The sequence below is a fragment of the Pelobates fuscus genome, chromosome 4 (genome assembly GCF_036172605.1).
Source record: "Pelobates fuscus isolate aPelFus1 chromosome 4, aPelFus1.pri, whole genome shotgun sequence".
NCBI classification, from domain to species: domain Eukaryota; kingdom Metazoa; phylum Chordata; class Amphibia; order Anura; family Pelobatidae; genus Pelobates; species Pelobates fuscus.
Window position 1 is genome coordinate 2,256,433 of NC_086320.1, and position 27,251 is coordinate 2,283,683.

General features: G+C 48.4%; 1 protein-coding gene across 1 annotated transcript in view; it reads left to right on the forward strand.

Moving 5' to 3' along the window:
- GRINA (glutamate ionotropic receptor NMDA type subunit associated protein 1) overlaps positions 1-27,251 on the forward strand; it is a 60,268-nt gene that overhangs the window by 24,051 nt on the left and 8,966 nt on the right. The window contains exons 2-5 of the mRNA XM_063450899.1: positions 12,213-12,614; positions 12,711-12,835; positions 12,923-13,123; positions 15,440-15,568. Coding sequence (XP_063306969.1) covers positions 12,308-12,614; positions 12,711-12,835; positions 12,923-13,123; positions 15,440-15,568 — 762 coding nt within the window. The 5' untranslated portion in view covers positions 12,213-12,307. The remainder of the gene's footprint in view (positions 1-12,212; positions 12,615-12,710; positions 12,836-12,922; positions 13,124-15,439; positions 15,569-27,251) is intronic.

The window sequence follows — 27,251 nt, forward strand, 5'->3', positions numbered from 1 at the left end:
AGCGGTTATCAAGGCTTTGAAAGAGTGGAGACATTTATTGGAAGGTACTTTACATCCTGTTACCATTCTGACAGACCACAAAAACTTGTCTTATATCGGAGAGGCCAAGCGTCTGTCCTCCAGGCAGGCTCGTTGGTCGTTGTTTCTTACCCATTTCAAATACGTTCTGACTTACAGACCTGGGTCAAAGAATTCTAAAGCCGATGCGCTATCTCGCCAATATGAACCCTCTGCCTCAGTTGAACCACTGTTGTCCTCCATTGTACCCAAATGCAATATTATTGCTAATACCAGTCTCAAAATTCATTCTCCGCTACTTGACCAGATCTTGAAGTCACAACATCTAGCTCCCGGAAACACTCCTGAGGGAAGAAACTTTGTTCCTCCTGAACTTCAACTGGAGCTCTTACAATGCTTTCACGAAAGTAAAATAGCTGGTCATCCTGGTATTCGCAAGACATACTCTCTGATATCCAAGGATTTCTGGTGGCCTTCACTTCGAAAAGATATTGAGGAGTTCGTCGCAGCTTGTGAGACTTGTGCCAAGACTAAACTACCTCATGCATCTCCATGTGGCCTGTTACACCCCTTGGACATTCCTGAGAAACCTTGGTCCTGTTTGTCCATAGACTTTATCGTTGATTTGCCTGCTTCCAAGAGACAGACTGTTATTCTCACGGTGGTGGATAGATTTACTAAGATGGCCCATTTCGTGCCATTACCTAAACTTCCGACTTCTCCTGAATTGGCGGAGATTTTTGCGAGAGAGGTTTTTCGCCTACATGGGATTCCTTCGGAGATTGTTTCTGATAGAGGTTCTCAATTTGTCTCACGTTTCTGGAGATCCTTTTGTTCTCAAATGGGTATCAAATTGAACTTCTCCTCTGCCTATCACCCTCAGTCTAACGGAGCTGCTGAACGTACTAATCAAAAGATCGAACAGTATCTGCGTTGCTTTGTTTCCGAACACCAGGACGATTGGGTCGGTCTGATTCCTTGGGCAGAGTTCGCACACAATAACCTTGTTTGCGATTCAACTCGCTCTAGCCCTTTCTTCATGAACTATGGCTTTCATCCTTCGATTTTTCCTTCGGTTTCCTCTTCTCAGGGGATACCGTCGGTTGATGATCATGTCGCCAACCTGAAGAAATTATGGGATCAGACTCGGCAAATTCTATTACATAGTTCCTCGCTGTTCAAGAAACACGCTGACAAGCATAGAAGAGCGGCTCCTGTTTTTGTTCCTGGGGATAGGGTATGGTTGAGTACTAAGAATATTCGCCTAAAAGTTCCATCTATGAAATTTGCTCCTCGCTACATAGGCCCTTACAGGGTTCTCACTCGTATCAATCCGGTTGCGTATCGCCTTGCTCTGCCACCTGCCTTACGCATTCCTAACTCCTTTCATGTCTCCTTGTTGAAACCTCTTATTTGCAACAAATTCTCCTCTAAGGTCTCCTCACCTCGTCCTGTTCAGGTGGAGGGTCGGGAGGAGTACGAGGTCAGCTCCATCATTGACTCCAGAATTTCAAGGGGAAAATTGCAATATCTGGTCAACTGGAGGGGATATGGTCCTGAGGAGAGGAGTTGGGTACCTCAGGAGGACGTTCATGCTTCTCGCCTTCGCAGAGCATTTCACCTCCGCTTCCCATCTCGCCCCGGTTCATTCCGCCCGGTGGGCGTATCTGAGAGGGGGGGTACTGTCAGGGTACCTGAGGCCTCTACCTCTAAGGGAGGTAGAGACTTGGTGGTTTATCCGTCCAGGCGAGCTGTTTCCTCCGTTCCTCGCGGTTCATCCAGTCACTTAAACACCGGCCGCGAGGAATCCACGTCCTTTTCTAGCAGGACGCTCAATACGTGACGTCATGACGCTATCACGAGCGACCTGTCACTCAAGTGTCCGATATCCAATCGGTACTTGTCAGAGGCGTGATTACCATCCAGAGCCAGGGTATTTAAGCTTACTTCTCACTTCAGCTCATTGCCCTGTCGTGGTTCTAGCTTGTCTAGTCACTCAGTGCTCTGGTATTCTAGTTTGCTCTATTGGTTTTGACTCGGCTCGTTGTACTTCCCTGCTTCTCTGTTCTCCCTTGACCCGGCTTGTCTCTCGCTTATCTGTCTTCTCGTTCCCTCGACCTCGGCTTGTCTCTGACTATTCTTTATTACTCTCGGTACGTTAGTCCGGCCATTCTAAGGCCCGGTATACGTACCTTTCCACTCTTTGTACTCTGCGTGTTGGATCCCTGTCCCGATCCTGACACCCTGACGCTGACCGAGACATTCAAATCCAGAGGCAGAGCTCCATGGAAGCTGAACGAGTCCTTACTAACTGACGAACACTTCAAACTGAAACTGGACAAAGACCTACAGGAGTACTTTAAAACCAATGACAGCACAGCACTGACACAATGGCTGGCCCACAAGTCAGTAATCAGGGGAATACTCATTAGCCGAGCGGCACACATCAAAAAAACAGCACAAACCGAGCTCTTGACACCACTGAGACAATTGCGGGACGCTACCACCCACAATTTCCTATCTCCATCGCCAGCCCTGCAGTCTGTCATTTACCAAACACAAACACTGATTAACGAATGGCACCTTCACAAAACCACTTACATAATGCAGAAACTCAAGGCACGAGAATATGCCCAGAGTAATAAAGCAGGGAAACTATTTGCATCACGCCTCAGACAGCAGAGACAATCATTGAAAATCCCATTTCTTACACACCCGGATGGCACAAAAATATACAATCCCCAAAACATAGCAGATGGCAACATATTACGCGGGACTCTACAACCTCAAACAAGACAACAACACTCACCAACCAACAAAAACAGACAGACATAAATAATTTCTTGGCCCAAGTCCACCTACTAACCCTTTCCCCAGAACAACAACAAACACTACAAAAGCCCATCACGATAGACGAAATTACCTCCACTATTAAAGCACTGCCCACTGGGAAATCACCGGGACCAGATGGGTTTTCAAACCAATACTACAAAACATACCACAACACGCTAGGGCCCCGCCTGCTTATACCCTACCAGAATATGCTACAGACAGGTTCTACACCAAAGGAGATGCTGATGGCACATATAACGGCATTGCCAAAACCAGGTAAACCCCCTAATAAAGGACAGAACCTTAGACCCATATCGCTACTGAACACAGATATAAAATTGTTTGCGAACATTTTTGCCAACAGGTTAGCAAACATAATTCCAACCATTGTACATGATGATCAAGTAGGATTTGTGAAAGGCCGACAGGGGGCGGATGGGACCAGGAAAGTGCTGGACCTAATGCACTGCCTCCAGGGAGGGGAGGGAAGCTTGTTCCTCTCCCTGGATGCAGAAAAAGCCTTTGATATCCTGAACTGGTCCATCCTCCTTGAAGTGCTCAATAAATTTAATTTCCCGCAGCAATTTCTAGCAGCAGTAACTACACTCTACAGCAACACCTCCGCCAGAGTCACTACGAGCGGGTTCATCTCGGACCCGCCGACCATTTCTAATGGATCACGCCAAGGATGCCCATTGTCCCCCCCCCTCTTATATATCCTAGCGCTGGAACCCCTGACCACTCTTATTCGCAACAACCCACACATACAAGGCATACAGGTGTGACAAAAAGAATACAAACTCACACTATTTGCTGACGATATACTACTTACAATATCAACCCAGAGACCTCCCTCAAACAGTTCACAGCTCTCCTAGAAGCCTACAGTAAATGCTCCTACTATAAATTGAATGTGACCAAAACACAAGCCATGTGCCTCAATCTCCCCAGCAAACGAATGCAAAACTTGAAATCCCAATTCAACTTTGATTGGAGAACTGATCACCTCACCTTCTTAGGTATAAAACTTACGGCATTACTCACCCACCTCTTCAAGGCAAACTACACAGCACTACACAATCAGGTGAAAACACTCCTTCAGGGATGGCATAAAAAATTCATCTCCTGGACTGGCCGAATAGCCGCAATAAAAATGATAATTCTCCCAAAATACCTATACCTATTCAGGAACCTCCCCATAAAAGTCCAGGTGCCCTATTTCACAGAAAACCAAGCACTACTGAACAAATTTATTTGGGCGCAACACAAACCCAGAGTAGCCATAACCACGATGTACAGAAGCCATACGAGAGGAGGCATGAACCTCCCTAACCTACAACAGTACTATAGAGCAGCCAACATTAACCCCATTATCACAGCACAAACCCAAGAGAAACACCCACAGTGGGTAGCACTTGAGTCTGGCCCAGAACCAGGGCAACACTTTCTATCGATCATGTGAACCCCTCCCCTCCTCAGTCCCAAGAGGACACAGATGTTGCCAACTACAGCTTTGACTAAACGTATATGGGAGGCCCACAGAGCCACTCTATGCAAAACAAAAGCATACTCCCCGTGTTGCGGTCACCGGCCCGCCGAGCCTCACGGTCGTGCCCGACCGGCACGACCGCTCCGACTACACGAGCTTACCTGCTCGTCGGCGAGCCGGGAACCGCGCATGTAGTTCTTCCGGGCATCACGCCCGAATCCAATATGGCGCCGACCACGTGGTCGCGTCTATGGATAGCCCCGCCCCCGAGAATTATACTAACGTGTGCGTGACGTCACGACATCAACGCACACGCACGTTCTGGGGTCAGAGGTCGCCCTCTGACCAATCATAGCTTAGAGAGGGGTATTTAAACCCCTAATTCACCCTAGTACTTTGCCATGTCGTGGTTTCAGTTTCCTGGTTTCCTGAAAGTGCTAGTTTCGTGTTTCTGATTTCCTGGTATCCTGATCCTTGGCGTTTCCCTGGTTATTCTGATCTCTGGTTTCCCTGACTTGGCTTGTTTTATCGGTATTGAGTATTTTCTGGCTTCCTTGACCTCGGCTTTCCCTTTGACCATTCTCTGTCTCTACCGTATTAGTCCGGCCATTCTAAGGTCCGGTTTACGCTCTGTCCTGTTATTTTTCCTTTTCTGACTTATGTATATGTTTACATAGTTTCTGCGTGCTGGACCACATTACTAGTCGTGACATTACGACATGGCCATGGATCCTGCAGAACTATGCAAACATATGATCGCCTGTGAAAATAGGGTGGAGGATATGGACCACAGGTTAGACCAATTTGCCCAGGCATTTCAGACCTTGCTCCAGAGGACCCAGCCTTTCATCACACACGAAACTCTGCCAATCACTGTTTCAGTGGGTATTCTCCACTCTGAAGAAATGACCTTTCAAATCATATCTTCACCTACAGTTCCGATAATACTCGGTTTCCCTTGGCTCCTGAAACACAATCCACGTTTGGATTGGATTGAAGGAGAGATTGTGAGTTGGGGTGAGAGATGCAAAGGTGTTTGCTTTAAGCAAATCCCACAACCTATTGGCACCATTAATGTTCCTGTTACACCTCCCTTGACCACACAAATTCCACAGCAGTATATGGATTTGAAAGAGGTATTTAACAAGGTCCAGTCAGAAGGGTTACCTCCTCATAGACCTTATGACTGTACTATAAACTTATTACCAGGGACTATGCCTCCCAAGGGAGGAGTCTATGCCTTGTCCCCCCAGGAAAATTTTTGTTTGGAGGAATATATTAAGGATGCTCTCAGAAAGGGTCATATCCGTAGGTCCTCCTCACCAGCCGGGGCTGGATTCTTCTTTGTCTCTAAAAAAGAAGGAGACCTACGCCCTTGTATTGATTATAGGGGTTTGAATAGGATTACCATAAAAAATGCCTACCCTATTCCCCTTATATCAGAGCTATTTGACAGATTGAAGGGAGCTCGAGTCTTTACCAAGCTCGATCTCCGAAGTGCATACAATCTAGTCAGGATTAAGGACGGTCACGAATGGAAGACCGCATTTAACACCAGAATGGGACATTACGAATACCTGGTTATGCCGTTTGGATTATGTAACGCTCCAGCGGTATTCCAGGATTTTATTAACGATGTCATAAGAGAGTACCTTCACATGTTCGTTCTAGTGTATTTGGACGACATTCTCATCTATTCCCCAGACCTAGAGACACATCACGAACATGTGAGAATTGTACTGAAAACCCTGTTACAGAACGGCCTTTACTGTAAACTGGAGAAATGCCAGTTTGACCAAACGGAGATACAATTCCTTGGATACGTTATATCTCCGTCTGGTTTCCAGATGGATCGTCGCAAACTGGAGGCAGTCTTACAGTGGCCATTACCCAAGGGCCTTAAAGCTACTCAACGCTTTATAGGTTTTGCGAATTACTACCGCAAATTCATAAGGGGATTTTCCTCCGTGATTTCCCCTATAACCAATTTAACAAAAAAAGGAGCAAATTGTATATCTTGGCCCAAAGAAGCAAGAGAGGCATTTGAACGATTAAAATCTTTATTTTCCTCAGCACCTGTCCTGACCCATCCTGATCCATCCAAACCATTTATCCTAGAGGTGGATGCATCAGAGACAGGAGTTGGAGCCATTCTGTCTCAAAGAGAAAGTCCTGATACGCCTTTACATCCCTGTGGATTTTACTCTCGCAAACTCACACCTGCAGAGAGGAATTACGACATAGGGAATAGGGAACTTTTGGCCATTGTACTTGCCCTTAAGGAATGGAGGCATCTCTTGGAAGGTTCCAAAGAGCCACTTTTGATCTTTACTGATCATAAGAATTTGGCTTATATTGGGGACGCTAAGAGACTGTCCTCTCGTCAGGCTAGGTGGTCATTGTTCCTCTCCCGATTCAATTTCGTAATTACATACAGACCTGGTACTAAAAACACCAAGGCAGATGCACTTTCTCGGCAGTTTGAGACAGATGAAGTTCCGGAACAGGTGATATATCCCATTGTACCTCCTGAATGCCTCATTGCCACTACAGTTTCCGAAGTGTCTTCTCCACTCTTCTGTGCCATAATAGCAGATCAAACTCAGGCACCTGTGGGAAAACCTCCGGACAAACTGTATGTGTCACCTCAGTTTCGAAAGAAGGTACTAGATTTGTTCCATGACAGCCTCACAGCGGGCCATCCTGGAGTCCATAAAACTCTCTCTGCCATCTCCAGGAGATTTTGGTGGCCTGCTCTTAGAAACGATATCAAAGATTATGTTGGGGCATGTCAAATATGTGCCGTTTCTAAAGTTCCTCCTAGGTCACCTCCTGGACTGTTACAACCACTGCCCATACCTAGTGCTCCATGGACCCACTTGGCCATGGATTTCATTGTGGATCTACCCAGTTCAAACGGGTTTAATACAGTCCTTATGGTTATTGATAGATTCACGAAGATGGCACATTTCGTCCCACTTAAAAAATTACCATCTGCTCAAGATCTAGTTCAAATATTCCTGAGAGAGATCTTTCGGTTGCACGGTGTACCCAAAAGCATAGTATCTGACAGAGGTACCCAGTTTGTTTCTAGGTTTTGGCGTTCCTTTTGCAAACAATTGGGCGTCGAACTCTCCTTTTCGTCAGCATATCACCCTCAAACAAATGGAGCAGCAGAGAGGGCGAATCAGTCTTTAGAAGCCTATTTACGTTGCTTTATAAATGCCAATCAATCTAACTGGTACGAGCTCTTACCCATGGCTGAGTTCGCCAGAAACAACGCCACTCATGAATCTTCTAATCACAGTCCATTCTTTGTTAATCAGGGTTATCACCCCACTGTTTTTCCTTCTGCATTCTCAGACACAGAAATCCCCGCTTTGAACACCCGTTTAGAATCGATTCATGATACCTGGGATTCCGTCCATTCAGCTCTGCAAAAAGCCTCATTACGAGCAAAGGTCCAAGCTGACAAGAAACGGGGCGCTAATCCTGTCTATCTTCCAGGTGACAGGGTGTGGCTCTCCACAAGACATATCAAGCTTAAGGTCCCGTCCATGAAATTTGCCCCTCGGTACATTGGTCCCTTTCGAGTTACCCAACGTATTAATCCAGTGACCTATACTTTGGCACTACCGGCTCATATGAGAATAGCGAATACTTTCCATGTGTCTCTGCTCAAGCCCCTTACTTGCAATCGCTACACCAGGGTATCCACTCCTCCTCCACCCTTGGTAGTGGGTGATCAAGAAGAATACGAAGTCCGTTCTATCATGGACTCCAAACTATCCAGAGGTGTCTTGTCCTATCTCGTTGACTGGAAGGGTTATGGTCCCGAGGAACGTTGTTGGGTTCCTGCTGACCGGGTCCATGCGCCCCGTCTTATCCGGTCATTTCACAACCGCTTTCCTCTTAAGCCGGGTCCTTCCCGCCCGGTGCGCGGTCTTCGAGTGGGGGGTACTGTTGCGGTCACCGGCCCGCCGAGCCTCACGGTCGTGCCCGACCGGCACGACCGCTCCGACTACACGAGCTTACCTGCTCGTCGGCGAGCCGGGAACCGCGCATGTAGTTCTTCCGGGCATCACGCCCGAATCCAATATGGCGCCGACCACGTGGTCGCGTCTATGGATAGCCCCGCCCCCGAGAATTATACTAACGTGTGCGTGACGTCACGACGTCAACGCACACGCACGTTCTGGGGTCAGAGGTCGCCCTCTGACCAATCATAGCTTAGAGAGGGGTATTTAAACCCCTAATTCACCCTAGTACTTTGCCATGTCGTGGTTTCAGTTTCCTGGTTTCCTGAAAGTGCTAGTTTCGTGTTTCTGATTTCCTGGTATCCTGATCCTTGGCGTTTCCCTGGTTATTCTGATCTCTGGTTTCCCTGACTTGGCTTGTCTTATCGGTATTGAGTATTTTCTGGCTTCCTTGACCTCGGCTTTCCCTTTGACCATTCTCTGTCTCTAGCGTATTAGTCCGGCCATTCTAAGGTCCGGTTTACGCTCTGTCCTGTTATTTTTCCTTTTCTGACTTATGTATATGTTTACATAGTTTCTGCGTGCTGGACCACATTACTAGTCGTGACACCCCGGCAATGACGATTTCCACATTACAGATGTTAATCCCAGACTTTAACTCCCACTTATGGGAAAGACATTGTAACGGATCTCCGTGTACTCCGACCGAGTACCCTCCGTTGATGGATGCTCCTAGCGCTTCCAGAAGACTCCAAGCACTCCACCAGACACCATAAGCACCGCAGGCTGCAGCTATCTCCCTTCAGAACGAAGCAGGAACAAGCTCTTACAAGAGCTCAGTGATTATAGCAAGGGAATATGCCTAGCATAGCAATCCCTTGTAGCAGATTCCCCCAATAAGAGACAGGACTCAAGTTGAGGGTAAAAATAGAACTCTGGACTGGCTCATCCAGCCTGGCTTTTATTTCCATCTCACACATACAGGCCACACCCAGGGGGAGGCATAAAATAACCAATCCGAGATATGGTACAACCCACACATCCCCTCCCCTTAGCCTGAGAGACAATCCACTTAATATACAGTTTAAAACATAACTCTTACACAATATCTGTAACTTCAAAACCATACATCACATTCACATACAAATCTATATATTCAGACTCAGCATACTTTAAACATAAACACTTCCAAAATTCAGGCAAATCCCTCCAGTGGATCAAAAGTTACACGGAAGTCCTTTTATGACCGACCGCAAGCACATTTTCTTGCCCAAAACAGTTCCATAGATTTGGGCTGTGCGGTCGGTCAATTCCTGGCATAAAAACGGCTAAGTCCCATTCGAAGTGTGCCTGTACTTCGACTTTAGTCGAAGTGTCGAAGTGGAGTTGATGTTAAGGGTCGGCAGTGTTCGAAGTTAAAATGGCCGCCGCCACGTGGTCCTTTGTCCGATACCGGCCACTTCGACGACTTCTACAACTTCGGTAACTGACAGCTTCGACTGTGTCCGAAGTGCCATATACAAAAGTACCAATCTGTCCCCAAAGTATTAAAAGGGCTAGGGACAGTATTATACAATCCCCATGCCCAAAAGTAGTTCCCAAAGGGTCAGTACATTATGGTAGCAGTCCATAATTCAGTCCCTTAAAGGGCAATACCTCCCAGGGACCATAATCACTGGGCAGGAGGCTAGCAACCAGGCTTCTCCAGTTCTCAGTGGCGAGGTTGGTTCCGCCACAGACATCACATCAAATACATCACACAACTGGTACAGGGACAGACAATGTTAACATTCCCCCAACTGCAAAAAGAGTACAACCTTCCGAATACAGCTAAGTTCTCATTCCTTCAAATTAGGGCATGGTTACAAAACCACTATACACCAGCTATGAAAAATTTAAGTGAATTTCGCTACTATATACCAGTCTCACTACAGACACGAATATCAAAACACTGCCATTTATTCGAGCATGGGAACGTGAGCTTAACTTCAACCTCCCAGACAAAACGTGGGAAAAGATATTCGCAACCCACAAAAAGCTAACTTTATGTTCATCCCACATAGAACTGTCAAAAAAGCTACTATATCGCTGGTACCTAGTGCCAAAACGGCTACATAAGATATACCCAACAGTTTCTGATCAATGTTGGAGATGCCTCAATGACCTAGGAGATATGCTCCACACTTGGTGGGGATGCCCAAAACTATCAAAATACTGGCGGGAGATAGCCAATCTAGTAACTTCTATAACGGGACTCACCATGCCGCAAGTCCCGGAGACTTTTCTACTACACGTATATTCCCCCAACATGACAAAACCGATAGAATATATTACATACCAAATAAATATAGCAGCCCTAACACTCATCAGCAGAAAGTGGCGTCACACTGAACCCCCAACACTCCATGAATGCATACAGCTGGTGAACCAGAATAAAACTTTGGAATGCGCAGCAAGAATAGCAGCAAATCAACAATCTAAGATATGGAGAATAGCCTGGGAAAAATGGGATTCGGCGACGAAAGCCAACACACCTACCAAAAAGGGACCAGACCCAGCCGCAGCGCCGACAGCCGCACTCATAAGAAATTAACAAAAATGGGCAAAATAAAAAAATAGACAAAGCATATAAGTGACGGGATGGCACCGAGCACTCGCTTACCTCAGGCTTAGGCCACCATTAAACCTCAGATTGGCCTTTCCCTAAACAGAATCACACACAGAACTGTCCTCCATAGCCCGCAGCAGGGCCAATAAAACAACAGATCAGACGAAGAAAAGGTCCAAAATGGTACAAAGCAAACCTAACCCCCGGAGAGGCTCACAGCCCAGGGGACCATTCCCCCCCCCCCATCCCCCGGTGACCTACCCAAGTTTCCCACCCCAAGGTTTAGTTTGGAAAAGCCACAACATGTAATGAACAAATGAAAAGCGCAATGGGCTTGCGCCCTAAACACAGAGTTACAACAGATAATTGTTATCAATTGACGCACCCCAACTGTCTTATTCAATGTACATGTCATGCATGATTGTGTATAAAAATTGCTTAATAAAAAAAAAAAAAAGAGGCTGTATGTGCCAGTACAGTCAGTTCTACATCACCCTCAATCTAGAGTCCTGTCTCTTATTGGGGGAATCGCTATATCACTACGAGGGATTGCTATGCTTTGCCTGCTCCCTTGGATAATCACTACTAAGCTATTTTAAGAGCTTGTTCCTGCTTCACTCTCTTGGAGGAGAGGTTCACCCACTGGAACCTGGAGCCTTGTCGTAGGTCCAGGGTGGGTAGGAGATGGCGAGACCCCAACCAAGCTGCGGCGGTTAGTAGGGTCTGCGGTGGTTGTGGTGTCTGCGGAGCACTTGGAGCCCTCTGTAAGTGCTAGGAGCATCCTTCAACGGAGGTACCCAGTTGGGGTGCCAGGTGGTGCGTTACAGTTAGATCAATGTATCTCTATGGGATACAATCCCCGCACTGTGTCAGTCCATATCGTCTCATAGAGAGGCGTTAGATCCATGTATCTCTGGGATACAATCCCCGCACTGTGTCAGTCCGTATCTTCTCATAGAGAGGCATTAGATCAATGGCAAAGGCACCATAAAACTTAATGGAGACAAAGTTATTATTGTCCCAGGGTGATTCCTTTTAACTTGCTCCGTGATACAAACTGTCTATTGCCTTGTGCTCCCCGTGATACAAACTGTCTTTTGCCCTGTGCCCCCTATGATGCAAGCTGTCTATTGCCCTGTGCTCCCCGTGATACAAGCTGTCTATTGCCCTGTGCTCCCCGTGATATAATGTCCGGCTCTGTAAGATCTCGGGAAAAAAGATACAAGCGAGGGTTTGGTGCCGGAGAGGCCTAGACCTCTATTTAATGTATATATTTGTTCTCTTACAGGTACAAGGTTCTCCCAGTAAAAGAAAGCCATCATCTTTGGATTCAGGTTTCTGTTATTTCGAGTTTGGGTTTATTAACCCAACGCCTGTTTCAAGATGTCCCATGAGAAGAGTTTTTTGGTCACTGGTGACCCGTATGCCAGTGCAGAATACCCCGTAGGGCAAGGTCCTGTCCCTCCACCAGCCTATGGGCAGCCTCCGTACCCTACAACTGCGCCATATCCTATGGCTCCACCTTATCCAAACGCTGCCCCTTATCCTGTCCATGCACCCATGGGGCAGGGGCCATATCCTGCTGGTCCTTACAATCCTGCTGGTCCTTACAATCCTGCTGGTCCTTACCCTAACCAACCCTACCCACATCCTCCATACGGACAGAGTGCGTACCCGTCAGAGCAAAGCGGTAAGTATCTCCTGACGTGTTAGTAGAGATTAACCTCTGTTATGTCAGTATTGGCACATATAAAATGTTTTTGTACATTCTGTTCCTTCTGTACAGACTTTGGATCCCCAATACACAGCACCACATACCATGAGGAGGGTCCGCCATCCTACTGTGACAATCAAGACTTCCCCACCAGCCACTGGGATGATAAAAATATTCGAAGAGCTTTTATCCGCAAGGTATTCAGATGGAAAGCGTGACATTGGTTGGTGAAGTGTGGGGAGTGCGCCGTTTGTCAGGGTAATGGTACATTTCTGTAATTCTAGGTGTTCATGGTGCTCACAGTCCAGCTCCTGGTCACTTTTGCATTTGTTGCCGTCTTCACCTTTGTGGACGGGGTCAAAGTGTTCGTGCGACGCAATGTCTGGACGTATTACCTCTCCTATGCCGTCTTCTTCTGCTCTCTTATCACTCTCAGCTGTTGTGGAGATTTTCGCCGTCGGCATCCGTGGAATCTCGTGGCACTGGTGAGCAGGGCAGACTCACTCTCTAATTCCCTTCTTGCTTTCTTAGCCTGTCTCATTTTTACTTCTTCCTTCCATCCAACCCTTATTTACTTTTCTTATCTGTCTCGTTTACTGCTCTTTCCTCTAGTCCGTCCGTGTTTTACATTTCTACCTCTTTCCTCGCCCACCTTTATTAACCTCTTTCCACCTGTCCTTATGTCTTGGACACATGCTTTTATTCTCCTGTCCCTTCTCTCACATTCATGGTCTCTATGTCCACCCTGACATGAATATCTATCTCCACTTTCTCTGTCTCATTTGTTTCTCTGTCTCCTCCCCTCCCTCCCCCCGACTGTCTGTGTTTTCTCCCCCTCTGACTGTCTGTTTTCTCCCCCTCTGACTGTCTGTTTTCTCCCCCTCTGACTGTCTGTTTTCTCCCCCTCTGACTGTCTGTTTTCTCCCCCTCTGACTGTCTGTTTTCTCCCCCTCTGACTGTCTGTTTTCTCCCCCCGACTCTGTTTTCTCCCCCCGACTCTGTTTTCTCCCCCCGACTCTGTTTTCTCCCCCCGACTCTGTTTTCTCCCCCCGACTCTGTTTTCTCCCCCCGACTCTGTTTTCTCCCCCCGACTCTGTTTTCTCCCCCCGACTCTGTTTTCTCCCCCCCGACTCTGTTTTCTCCCCCCCCGACTCTGTTTTCTCCCCCCCGACTCTGTTTTCTCCCCCCCCCGACTCTGTTTTCTCCCCCCCGACTCTGTTTTCTCCCCCCCGACTCTGTTTTCTCCCCCCGACTCTGTTTTCTCCCCCCGACTCTGTTTTCTCCCCCCGACTCTGTTTTCTCCCCCCGACTCTGTTTTCTCCCCCCCGACTCTGTTTTCTCCCCCCCGACTCTGTTTTCTCCCCCCCGACTCTGTTTTCTCCCCCCCGACTCTGTTTTCTCCCCCCCGACTCTGTTTTCTCCCCCCCGACTCTGTTTTCTCCCCCCCGACTCTGTTTTCTCCCCCCCGACTCTGTTTTCTCCCCCCCGACTCTGTTTTCTCCCCCCCGACTCTGTTTTCTCCCCCCCGACTGTCTGTTTTCTCCCCCCCATCTGTCTGTTTTCTCCCCCCCGACTGTCTGTTTTCTCCCCCCCGACTGTCTGTTTTCTCCCCCCCGACTGTCTGTTTTCTCCCCCCCGACTGTCTGTTTTCTCCCCCCCGACTGTCTGTTTTCTCCCCCCCGACTGTCTGTTTTCTCCCCCCCGACTGTCTGTTTTCTCCCCCCCGACTGTCTGTTTTCTCCCCCCCGACTGTCTGTTTTCTCCCCCCCGACTGTCTGTTTTCTCCCCCCCGACTGTCTGTTTTCTCCCCCCCGACTGTCTGTTTTCTCCCCCCCGACTGTCTGTTTTCTCCCCCCCGACTGTCTGTTTTCTCCCCCCCGACTGTCTGTTTTCTCCCCCCCGACTGTCTGTTTTCTCCCCCCCGACTGTCTGTTTTCTCCCCCCCGACTGTCTGTTTTCTCCCCCCCGACTGTCTGTTTTCTCCCCCCCGACTGTCTGTTTTCTCCCCCCCGACTGTCTGTTTTCTCCCCCCCGACTGTCTGTTTTCTCCCCCCCGACTGTCTGTTTTCTCCCCCCCGACTGTCTGTTTTCTCCCCCCCGACTGTCTCTGTTTTCTCCCCCCCGACTGTCTCTGTTTTCTCCCCCCCGACTGTCTCTGTTTTCTCCCCCCCGACTGTCTCTGTTTTCTCCCCCCGACTGTCTCTGTTTTCTGCCCCCCGACTGTCTCTGTTTTCTGCCCCCCGACTGTCTCTGTTTTCTGCCCCCCGACTGTCTGTTTTCTGCCCCCCGACTGTCTGTTTTCTGCCCCCCGACTGTCTGTTTTCTGCCCCCCGACTGTCTGTTTTCTGCCCCCCGACTGTCTGTTTTCTCCCCCACTGACTCTCTGTTTTCTCCCCCACTGACTCTCTGTTTTCTCCCCCCCTGTCTGTCTCTGTTTTCTCCCTGTCTGTCTCTGTTTTCTCCCCCCGACTGTCTGTTTTCTCCCTGTCTGTCTCTGTTTTCTCCCCCCCCTGTCTCTGTTTTCTCCCCCCCTGTCTCTGTTTTCTCCCCCCCTGTCTCTGTTTTCTCCCCCCCCCGTCTCTGTTTTCTCCCCCCCCCCGTCTCTGTTTTCTCCCCCCCCCTGTCTCTGTTTTCTCCCCCCCCCTGTCTCTGTTTTCTCCCCCCCGTGTCTCCGTTTTCTCCCAACCCCGACTGTCTGTTTTCTGTCCCCCCTCTGTCTCTGTTTTCTCCCCCACTGACTGTCTCTGTTTTCTCCCCCACTGACTGTCTCTGTTTTCTCCCCCACTGACTGTCTCTCTTAGGCAATCCTGACGTTAAGCTTGTCCTACATGGTGGGCATGATTGCCAGTTTTTACGACACTGATGCAGTGATTATGGCTCTTGGGATTACAGCTGCTGTCTGCTTCACGGTTGTCCTCTTCTCCATGCAGGTAGGTGGCTGTGAATTCTTATTACCGTAGGATAAGTGAAGTCCAGATATGTTTCAGTGAGATGGTTAGGAACCCTTTACCTCTGCTGACTATGGACATGGAGAGGGACTAGTCGTCCTTCCTGTCTGGACTCACAATAAGTCGCCTATCACCAGATTGAATTTTTTTATGATTTCAGTTCCCCCTTCTCTTACCCATTCCTGAGGCATGTATTTTCCCAATAATTCTGTAAATTGATAATGAGTCCTATAAAGGGAGGAGAGGTTTACTTAGAGAGCCGATTGTTGCCGCAGGAAGAGACTGACAAAGTGCCTGCTTTTCACCAATATCCTATTAAAGTACACTGTATAATTGAGTAAAAAATGACCAATTTGACACTAGGACTGATATCACAAAGGTTAATTTGCTCAGATCTCGAACACTGCAGCATCAGATCGTAGTGAGTAGCACTAGCCCAGATGGCATCAGACTGCAGAGACTAGCCCAAATGGCAATGGATGGGGTGGCTAGCACTAGCCCAAATGGCATCGGATGGGGTGGCTAGCACTAGCCCAAATGGCATCGGATGGGGTGGCTAGTACTAGCCCAGATGGCATCGGATGGGGTGGCTAGCAATAGCCCAAATGGCATCGGATGGGGTGGCTAGCACTAGCCCAGATGGCATTGGATGGAGTGACTAGCACTATCCCAGATGGCATCAGATCACAGTGACTAGCACTATCCCAGATGGCATCGGATCACGGTGACTGGCACTAGCCCAGATGCCATCGGATGGGGTTGCTAGCACTAGCCCAGATGGCATTGGATAGGGTGACTAGCACTAGCCCAGGTGGCATCAGATCACAGTGGCTAGCACTAGCCCAGATGGCATTGGATGGGGTGACTAGCACTAGCCCAGGTGGCATCAGATCACAGTGGCTAGCACTAGCCCAGATGGCATTGGATGGGGTGACTAGCACTAGCCCAGGTGGCATCAGATCACAGTGGCTAGCACTAGCCCAGATGGCATTGTATCGCGGTGACGGGCACTAGCCCAGATGGCATCGGATGGGGTGGCTAGCACTAGCCCAGATGGCATCGGATGGGGTGGCTAGCACTAGCCCAGATGGCATCGGATGGGGTGGCTAGCACTAGCCCAGATGGCATTGGATGGGGTCACTGGCACTATCCCAGATGGCATTGGATCACGGTGACTGGCACTAGCCCAGATGACATCGGATGGGGTGGCTAGCACTAGCCCAGGTGGCATCAGATCAGTGACTGGCACTAGCCCAGATGGCATCATATCACGGTGACTGGCACTAGCCCAGATGGCATCGTATCGCGGTGACTGGCACTAGCCCAGATGGCATCGGATGGGGTGGCTAGCACTAGCCCAGATGGCATCGAATGGGGTGGCTAGCACTAGCCCAGATGGCATTGGATGGGGTGACTAGCACTAGCCCAGATGGCATCAGATCACAGTGACTAGCACTAGCCGAGATGGCATCGGATCGCGGTGACTGGCACTAGCCCAGATGCCATCGGATGGGGTGGCTAGCACTAGCCCAGATGGCATTGGATAGGGTGACTAGCACTAGCCCAGGTTGCATCAGATCACAGTGGCTAGCACTAGCCCAGATGGCATTGGATGGGGTGACTAGCACTAGCCCAGGTTGCATCAGATCACAGTGGCTAGCACTAGCCCAGATGGCATTGGATGGGGTGACTAGCACTAGCCCAGGTGGCATCAGATCACAGTGGCTAGCACTAGCCCAGATGGCATTGGATGGGGTGACTAGCACTAGCCGAGATGGCATCAGATCACAGTGACTAGCACTAGCCAAGATGGCATCGGATCGGGGTGGCTAGTACTAGCCCAGATGGCATTGGATGGGGTGGCTAGCACTAGCCCAGATGGCATCGGATGGGGTGGCTAGCTCTAGCCCAGATGGCATCGGATGAGGTGGCTAGCTCTAGCCCAGATGGCATCGGGTGGGGTGGCTAGCACTAGCCCAGATGGCATTGGATGGAGTGACTAGCACTAGCCCAGATGGCATTGGATGGAGTGACTAGCACTAGCCCAGATGGCATTGGATCGCGGTGACTGGCACTAGCCCAGATGGCATTGGATATCGGTGACTGGCACTAGCCCATATGGCATTGGATCGCAGTGACTAGCACTAGCCCAGATGGCATCGGATCGCAGTGACTAGCACGAGCCCAGATGGCATCGGATCGCAGTGACTAGCACTAGCCCAGATGGTATCGGATCGCAGTGACTAGCACTAGCCCAGGTGGCATTGGACTGGAGTTTTCCCCTCCTTTCTTGCAGTGGTTGTGGTGGGTGATATATTTCACAGCTCTGAAAACCTCGAGAGCCCTTTATATAATTGTAGATTATGCTAGCTTTAGTGTACCTATAATCTTAATTTTATTAATGACAGGAGGCGGGTATTTGCTTAAGTCTCTCTTTACTAGAACTCCACAGCAGCACAGAAAAACAACCAATCAGAAAAAAGTTAGGTACTATAAAACTCCCCTCCCCATGCATCATTTCCTCTTTCAAGCTGCGACAAAACAGAATAAAAGGCAGAGAACATCATGGGGAAGAAACGAAGTCCTAGATACGATGAATATAACGATGTCCACCATCGATAGTGTTGATGGACCATAAACTGAAACGAGAGAAAAACAGAATCGAACAGGTGGATTATCCAATGAAATGTACTCTGAATAAACATGTAGGTACCCAATGTAGCAACCAAAATTAACCTTAATATGTAGATATCCCAACCCTACTTATGAAAAAACACAGACATAAGGAACAAGCGACAGGTAGCAGAGACAACAAACAGAGTTGCATACGTACCTGATAATCTAAACTATAACATTAAACAAGGGAGGGACAAGAATGGGTGGGAAATACTCGCCTCCTGTCATTAATAAAATTAAGATTATAGGTACACTAAAGCTAGCATAATCTACAATTTTATAACATGACAGGAGGCTTCGTATTTGCTGTTTCAACGCTCAGACAACAAATCCAACGCTGTTTGTGTCGCTGGTATCTATTCCAGGAAATATCAGAGTAAACCTAATTGGACATTCCATGTACGATAAATGACAGCAGACGAATCAAAGAAAATGCCAGCGACGAAGCATCTCAATTACGGAAAAAAGTACCATCCGCTGTTAAATCCATTGAACGTGATGTTGCGAACCGTTTCCTAGCAGTCGGTCCATGAGCTGGCAAGCTGACCTATCAGCCATATTCCTGTAGTTGTATAATATCGAAGGTCAATCTCGGACTTAGGGTCGCGAGAAGAAACTGCCACCTTGTCTCAACTCACGATCCGTAAGGCGGCTCCTCCGATTGTGCCAGGGTCATTCGGCGATGCGACCTTGCGGGTAGATCTACAACCTCAAGGAATGCGCCTAAGTCCACCACCAAAATCGCCATAGAAAACCGGGGAAGGGTCTTCCGTTCCTTCCTGTCCTCCCGGTGAGATGCCTCATCCGAGGATAAATTCACAATGCAGGCAAGAGTGTGACCAAACCAGCCGTATTCTAAGTGATACCAATATACCAAATGGACTGTGTAATCCTTGGACGCAGTAGAGAAAAGACTCCAAAGGACGTCCATTCAGGGTTCCGAACTGAACTTGTGTGGAGGAAACGGTGGTCGACTACTCTGAGAATAGTGAATCACAGAAATCTACAAAGGAATGGAAAAAACAAACCGGAACGCAGATTTCCATCCAGAAATGCCCTCGCCCAAAAGTGAAAGATCTCTGTGTAGGAGTCGGGGCACACCAGGTACTTCCATAGTCTCCTCGACGGTAGTTGAAAAATAGGTTAGTGTCAGGGTACCTGAGGCCTCTACCTCTAAGGGAGGTAGAGACTTGGTGGTTTATCCGTCCAGGCGAGCTGTTTCCTCCGTTCCTCGCGGTTCATCCAGTCACTTAAACACCGGCCGCGAGGAATCCACGTCCTTTTCTAGCAGGACGCTCAATACGTGACGTCATGACGCTATCACGAGCGACCTGTCACTCAAGTGTCCGATATCCAATCGGTACTTGTCAGAGGCGTGATTACCATCCAGAGCCAGGGTATTTAAGCTTACTTCTCACTTCAGCTCATTGCCCTGTCGTGGTTCTAGCTTGTCTAGTCACTCAGCGCTCTGGTATTCTTGTTTGCTCTTTGGTTTTGACTCGGCTCGTTGTACTACCCTGCTTCTCTGTTATCCCTTGACCCGGCTTGTCTCTCGCTTATCTGTCTTCTCGTTCCCTCGACCTCGGCTTGTCTCTGACTATTCTCTATTACTCTCGGTACGTTAGTCCGGCCATTCTAAGGCCCGGTATACGTACCTTTCCTCTCTTTGTACTCTGCGTGTTGGATCCCTGTCCCGATCCTGACATTACGACAGGGCCAATGGATCCTGCAGGTACAAACAGTCAGCTTGGTTCTTCGGATTCCAGGTTTGACGCCATGGAGCATAGGATGGATCAGATGGCTTTGGCACTTCAGGCACTTTTGTCTCGTGCTAGTAATCCACCTGAGGAGACACGTACTCCTTCTATTTCTCCTGCAGTCTCAGGTCTAGAGGTAGCCACTGTAGGTGCTTCTTCCCGTATTACCCCACCAGTACGTTATGGCGGGTCACCGGAGAAGTGTCGTGGCTTTCTAAACCAGATTAGCATCCATTTCGAATTACAACCCCGCTCTTATCCTACTGATAGAGCGAAGGTTGGATTTATTATCACTCTACTCATTGAAAAAGCTTTGAGATGGGCCAATCCTTTATGGGAGAATGATAACCCACTAGTCTATAATTATAATGCCTTTGTAGCTGCGTTTAGAAGAACTTTTGACCCCCCTGGTAGGAAGGTCAATGCAGCTAGATTACTGTTGCGCCTTAGACAAGACAATCGAACACTTGTGGATTATGCACTAGAGTTCAGGTCCTTGGCGGCAGAAGTTAAGTGGAACGAACAGGCTTATATAGATGTGTTTCTGAATGGGTTATCAGATGTAATTCTTGACGAGGTCGCTACTAGAGAACTCCCTGAAAATTTGGAGGATTTAATTTCTTTTATATCTCGTATTGATGAACGCTTAAGAGAGAGGCTGAACACTCGAGATAGGACCCGTAGACCCTCCTTTAAACTAGCACCTACTTTTCAAACTTCTGAGTTCGAGGACTTACGTATTCCTGAACCTATGCAGATAGGCAGTACTCATCTCACAGAGAGTGAGAGACAGTACAGGAGAAGGGAGGGCTTATGTATGTATTGTGGAGTCAGGGGTCATTTACGCCTAAACTGTCCCAATCGTTCGGGAAACGCTCGCACCTAAGTTCCTCTAGGGGACAGGCCTTGGGTGTTTCTACTTTGTCCTCTATTCACAACTACAAAGAGCTCAGGCTTCTGTTACCCGTTTCTTTAAAGTGGGAGAAGGGAGTAGTTAAGACTATGGCACTAATCGATTCTGGAGCTGCTGAGAGCTTTATAGATCAGGGTTTTGCTGCCAAGCATGCTATTCCATCCCAGTTAAAAGAGACACCACTGGCCGTTGAGGCCATCGATGGTAGACCGTTACTTGAGCCTGTTATTTTCCATGAGACCATACCGATTAACTTAACTGTTGGCATCCTACATAGAGAAGACATATCCTTACTGCTCATTTCTTCTCCGTCTATTCCCATAGTGCTGGGGTACTCCTGGTTGAGGAGACATAACCCTATTATTAATTGGGAGTCAGGGGAGATAGTTTCGTGGGGACAGAATTGTCAAGAGAAGTGCTTGCGGAAAGTCTCACCTCTCGGCTTAACCAATACAGCGGCTAACTCTGATAATTCTACAGAGACACAAATTCCGTCTCAGTATCTAGATTTAAAGGCTGTATTTGACAAAAAGAAAGCCGATACCTTACCCCCACACAGGTCCTTTGATTGCAAAATTAACCTACTCCCTGGTACCATGCCACCCAGAGGTCATGTATACCCGTTATCTACGAAAGAGAACTCCGTTCTAGAGGAGTATATTCACGAAAATTTAGACAAGGGATTCATTAGAAGGTCCTCCTCCCCTGCCGGGGCTGGATTTTTTTTTGTTAAAAAGAAGGATGGTTCTTTGAGACCTTGTATTGATTATCGAGGCCTAAATAAGATAACCATTAAAAATGCCTATCCAATCCCCTTGATTACCGAACTCTTCGATCGTTTGAAGGGCTCTACAATTTTCACCAAGTTAGACCTCAGAGGGGCATATAACTTGGTGAGAATCCAGCAGGGACATGAGTGGATGACGGCATTCAATACTCGATATGGTCACTATGAATATACTGTTATGCCTTTTGGGTTATGCAATGCACCAGCTGTATTCCAGGATCTGATAAATGAGGTTCTTAGGGAATTTCAGCAAGATTGCGTCATTGTATACCTAGATGATATACTCATTCATTCTAGTGACATTGAGATTCATCACAAGCAAGTCAGGAGGGTTTTGCACAAGCTTCTCCAGCATGGCTTGTACTGCAAGTTGGAGAAATGTAGCTTTGATCAAACCCAGGTAACCTTTCTCGGCTATGTGATCTCTGGGGAGGGATTTAAGATGGATCCGGATAAGCTCCAATCCATTCTAGAGTGGCCTTTACCCAAAGGTCTTAAAGCCGTACAGAGATTTATTGGTTTTTCTAATTATTATAGGCGCTTTATTAAGGGCTATTCTTCCATTATCGCACCTATCACTAACATGACCAAACAGGGGGCTGATACTAAGAATTGGACTACTGAAGCTCTCCTGGCGTTCAAAACTCTCAAGGAGCTTTTCGCTTCCGCTCCAATTTTAGTCCACCCCGACACTTCTCTGCCTTTTTTACTTGAGGTAGACGCATCAGAGACGGGTTTAGGTGCTGTCCTATCTCAAAGGTTGGGTGTTGATAAACCATTACATCCATGTGGATTTTTCTCTAAAAAATTGACCGGTACTGAGAGCAGGTATGACATTGGTGACAGAGAATTACTAGCGGTTATCAAGGCTTTGAAAGAGTGGAGACATTTATTGGAAGGTACTTTACATCCTGTTACCATTCTGACAGACCACAAAAACTTGTCTTATATCGGAGAGGCCAAACGTCTGTCCTCCAGGCAGGCTCGTTGGTCGTTGTTTCTTACCCATTTCAATTACGTTCTGACTTACAGACCTGGGTCAAAGAATTCTAAAGCCGATGCGCTATCTCGCCAATATGAGCCCTCTGCCTCAGTTGAACCACTGTTGTCCTCCATTGTACCCAAATGCAATATTATTGCTAATACCAGTCTCAAAATTCATTCTCCGCTACTTGACCAGATCTTGAAGTCACAACATCTAGCTCCTGGAAACACTCCTGAGGGAAGAAACTTTGTTCCTCCTGAACTTCAACTGGAGCTCTTACAATGCTTTCACGAAAGTAAAATAGCTGGTCATCCTGGTATTCGCAAGACATACTCTCTGATATCCAAGGATTTCTGGTGGCCTTCACTTCGTAAAGATATTGAGGAGTTCGTCGCTGCTTGTGAGACTTGTGCCAAGACTAAACTACCTCATGCATCTCCATGTGGCCTGTTACACCCCTTGGACATTCCTGAGAAACCTTGGTCCTGTTTGTCCATAGACTTTATCGTTGATTTGCCTGCTTCCAAGAGACAGACTGTTATTCTCACGGTGGTGGATAGATTTACTAAGATGGCCCATTTCGTGCCATTACCTAAACTTCCGACTTCTCCTGAATTGGCGGAGATTTTTGCGAGGGAGGTTTTTCGCCTACATGGGATTCCTTCAGAGATTGTTTCTGATAGAGGTTCTCAATTTGTCTCACGTTTCTGGAGATCCTTTTGTTCTCAAATGGGCATCAAATTGAACTTCTCCTCTGCCTATCACCCTCAGTCTAACGGAGCTGCTGAACGTACTAATCAAAAGATCGAACAGTATCTACGTTGCTTTGTTTCCGAACACCAGGACGATTGGGTCGGTCTGATTCCTTGGGCGGAGTTCGCACACAATAACCTTGTTTGCGATTCAACTCGCTCTAGCCCTTTCTTCATGAACTATGGCTTTCATCCTTCGATTTTTCCTTCGGTTTCCTCTTCTCAGGGGATACCGTCGGTTGATGATCATGTCGCCAACCTGAAGAAATTATGGGATCAGACTCGGCAAATTCTATTACATAGTTCCTCACTGTTCAAGAAACACGCTGACAAGCATAGAAGAGCGGCCCCTGTTTTTGTTCCTGGGGATAGGGTATGGTTGAGTACCAAGAATATTCGCCTAAAAGTTCCATCTATGAAATTTGCTCCTCGTTACATAGGCCCTTACAGGGTTCTCACTCGTATCAATCCGGTTGCGTATCGCCTTGCTCTGCCACCTGCCTTACGCATTCCTAACTCCTTTCATGTCTCCTTGTTGAAACCTCTTATTTGCAACAAATTCTCCTCTAAGGTCTCCTCACCTCGTCCTGTTCAGGTGGAGGGTCGGGAGGAGTACGAGGTCAGCTCCATCATTGACTCCAGAATTTCAAGGGGAAAATTGCAATATCTGGTCAACTGGAGGGGATATGGTCCTGAGGAGAGGAGTTGGGTACCTCAGGAGGACGTTCATGCTTCTCGCCTTCGCAGAGCATTTCACCTCCGCTTCCCATCTCGCCCCGGTTCATTCCGCCCGGTGGGCGTATCTGAGAGGGGGGGTACTGTCAGGGTACCTGAGGCCTCTACCTCTAAGGGAGGTAGAGACTTGGTGGTTTATCCGTCCAGGCGAGCTGTTTCCTCCGTTCCTCGCGGTTCATCCAGTCACTTAAACACCGGCCGCGAGGAATCCACGTCCTTTTCTAGCAGGACGCTCAATACGTGACGTCATGACGCTATCACGAGCGACCTGTCACTCAAGTGTCCGATATCCAATCGGTACTTGTCAGAGGCGTGATTACCATCCAGAGCCAGGGTATTTAAGCTTACTTCTCACTTCAGCTCATTGCCCTGTCGTGGTTCTAGCTTGTCTAGTCACTCAGCGCTCTGGTATTCTTGTTTGCTCTTTGGTTTTGACTCGGCTCGTTGTACTACCCTGCTTCTCTGTTATCCCTTGACCCGGCTTGTCTCTCGCTTATCTGTCTTCTCGTTCCCTCGACCTCGGCTTGTCTCTGACTATTCTCTATTACTCTCGGTACGTTAGTCCGGCCATTCTAAGGCCCGGTATACGTACCTTTCCTCTCTTTGTACTCTGCGTGTTGGATCCCTGTCCCGATCCTGACAGTTAGCGCGAAACCAACAAAACAGCTCTCGTGAGGGATAAATAGAGCATGGAAGGAGGACCCTCTATCTTCGAACCATGTTCACCAGGTACGCGCTCCGAGGAGACGGGGCAGTCCTGCCATCTTATCCCAAGATCATAATGACCGGGGAAGTCAAGACAAACGGGGTTTCCGGTCTTACCATGTGATCCATACGTACGATTATACCTTCAGACCGGGTACTAGGCCGTCCATAATCTTGTTACCCGAGCAAGGCAGTGCCCGTTTGCTCCATGAATGTCTCCGTATCACCTGACATCCTGAAATGGGAGAAACCGTCTGCGCAGTTTGTTCGAAATGGTCTGAATATCCAAAACAGAAAGCAATCATTGTATTATATGGTGCAGAATATGCCCCAAAAACCTGCACTCTCAAATACCGGAGGGCCATCCGTTAGCCGTACCAACTCCAGGAGTGTGTGTAATAAGTGGGAGACTCCCTCATTATATCACTGAGTATTCCTTGCGTGTTTTACAGCGGTCTGGATCCAGTAGATCCATTACAGGAGATCGAATAGAGGGATCTAGTCTAAACATGTACTTCTTGCATGACCAGGCAGTCCTCTAGAACGAAGTCAGTAGCGTGGATGTCAGCTCTAATTGAATGCAGGAGGGACGCCCCTCTATGAAGTCAATGTCTTGCACAGGTGCAAGCCTGTGTGATGAACAAATGGCCGGTACTGTAGAGCGCCGAGCGTATGAGAGAGCCGCGCTCTCTACTACTGTGATTGCATACCGTGAGAGCGTCCGGCTGCTAGCCTGAGCGGGCCAACCCGTAGTAACCAACAGCAGAGTCTACATCCGTGACCGGTTCTTTCTATGAGAATGGGTCTTCCCAACCTGTCCTCTGTATCCAGCCCAGTATCTGGTTGAGGATGAGTGCGGGCCGCGCCCACTAGTAACAAATCAGCATCCGGTTCTGTATGAGAGGGTTCGCCCTCTGTTCCTGAAAATAAATATACTCGGATCGAGGTGATGGAGGGCCACACCCTCCCGTGGTGCAAACTAGAGTGCCTAGAGATTCAGGGTGACCAAACTGTAGGGCGTACCTATTATTAATGTCAGCATAAGGCTGAGGACAATCTACGGAAACAACGATGGAAAACTATCAACCGACTATCCGGATCCCGTGCGCGGGGTCCAGGTAGACCGTTGGTAGTCTGAGGAAAGCTGGAGACGTTCTCCGCAATCCACGAGTGCCCGGGAGGTCGGAGGAGGTCAAGTCAGGCCTCACGACGACCCGAGCGAAAAGGAAAAAGGAAGTCATGAAAAAACAAAAAAGCCACAATTAACGTAGATAAGAGAAAAAACACCAATTCTATCCCGGATAGAAGGCAAAACAGCAGTCCGGAAGGTAAGAAAAGTAAATCCCACTGGACCGGGCCAGGAGCTAACCTAACGCAGGAAAAAACAACTGAACCTATAAGGCTTCCGGGAGGCAGATACGGAATAGTTGGTAAAGGCAAGGAAAAAACACTGCTTTCTCCTGTAGGAGTCTGAGTACCGGTCCTTGCCTGTGCGAAGTTCACCTTGGAGACGTGCCGTCGCCGGTTTGGAATAAACCGCGGATGTGTCCAGGATCTTCATAAGAAACCTTGCCCTTCAGGCATGAGGTGTAGGGCCTTCACCCTTCCCACCAAATTCAGATGGCCGTATACTGGTGTCCTCTTGAACACGGTGGCAATGGTGTTTGTCTGGACACCTGCCTATCTCCATGTTACTGGTGGGCACTGGGCTTTCCTCAGTGATATTACCCCAGGCCTGCGGCCAAAAAAGGGGGTTCGGTACCAATAGTGTAGGTCCGCCAGTAGGGCACAGGCTCAGCAGGCCAAACGAATGGACACAGAAAGGTTAGCCAAGCAAATAGACACAGACATAGCAGGCCATTCAAGTAGGCACCGACATAGCAGGCTATTCAATGGGACACAGACCTAGCAGGCCGTTCTTATGGGCACAGACCTAGCAGGCCGTTCTTATGGGCACAGATCTAGCAGGCCGTTCTTATGGGCACAGACCTAGCAGGCCGTTCTTATGGGCACAGACCTAGCAGGCCGTTCTTATGGGCACAGACCTAGCAGGCCGTTCTTATGGGCACAGACCTAGCAGGCCGTTCTTATGGGCACAGACCTAGCAGGCCGTTCTTATGGGCACAGACCTAGCAGGCCGTTCTTATGGGCACAGACCTAGCAGGCCGTTCTTATGGGCACAGACCTAGCAGGCCGTTCTTATGGGCACAGACCTAGCAGGCCGTTCTTATGGGCACAGACCTAGCAGGCCGTTCTTATGGGCACAGACCTAGCAGGCCGTTCTTATGGGCACAGACCTAGCAGGCCGTTCTTATGGGCACAGACCTAGCAGGCCGTTCTTATGGGCACAGACCT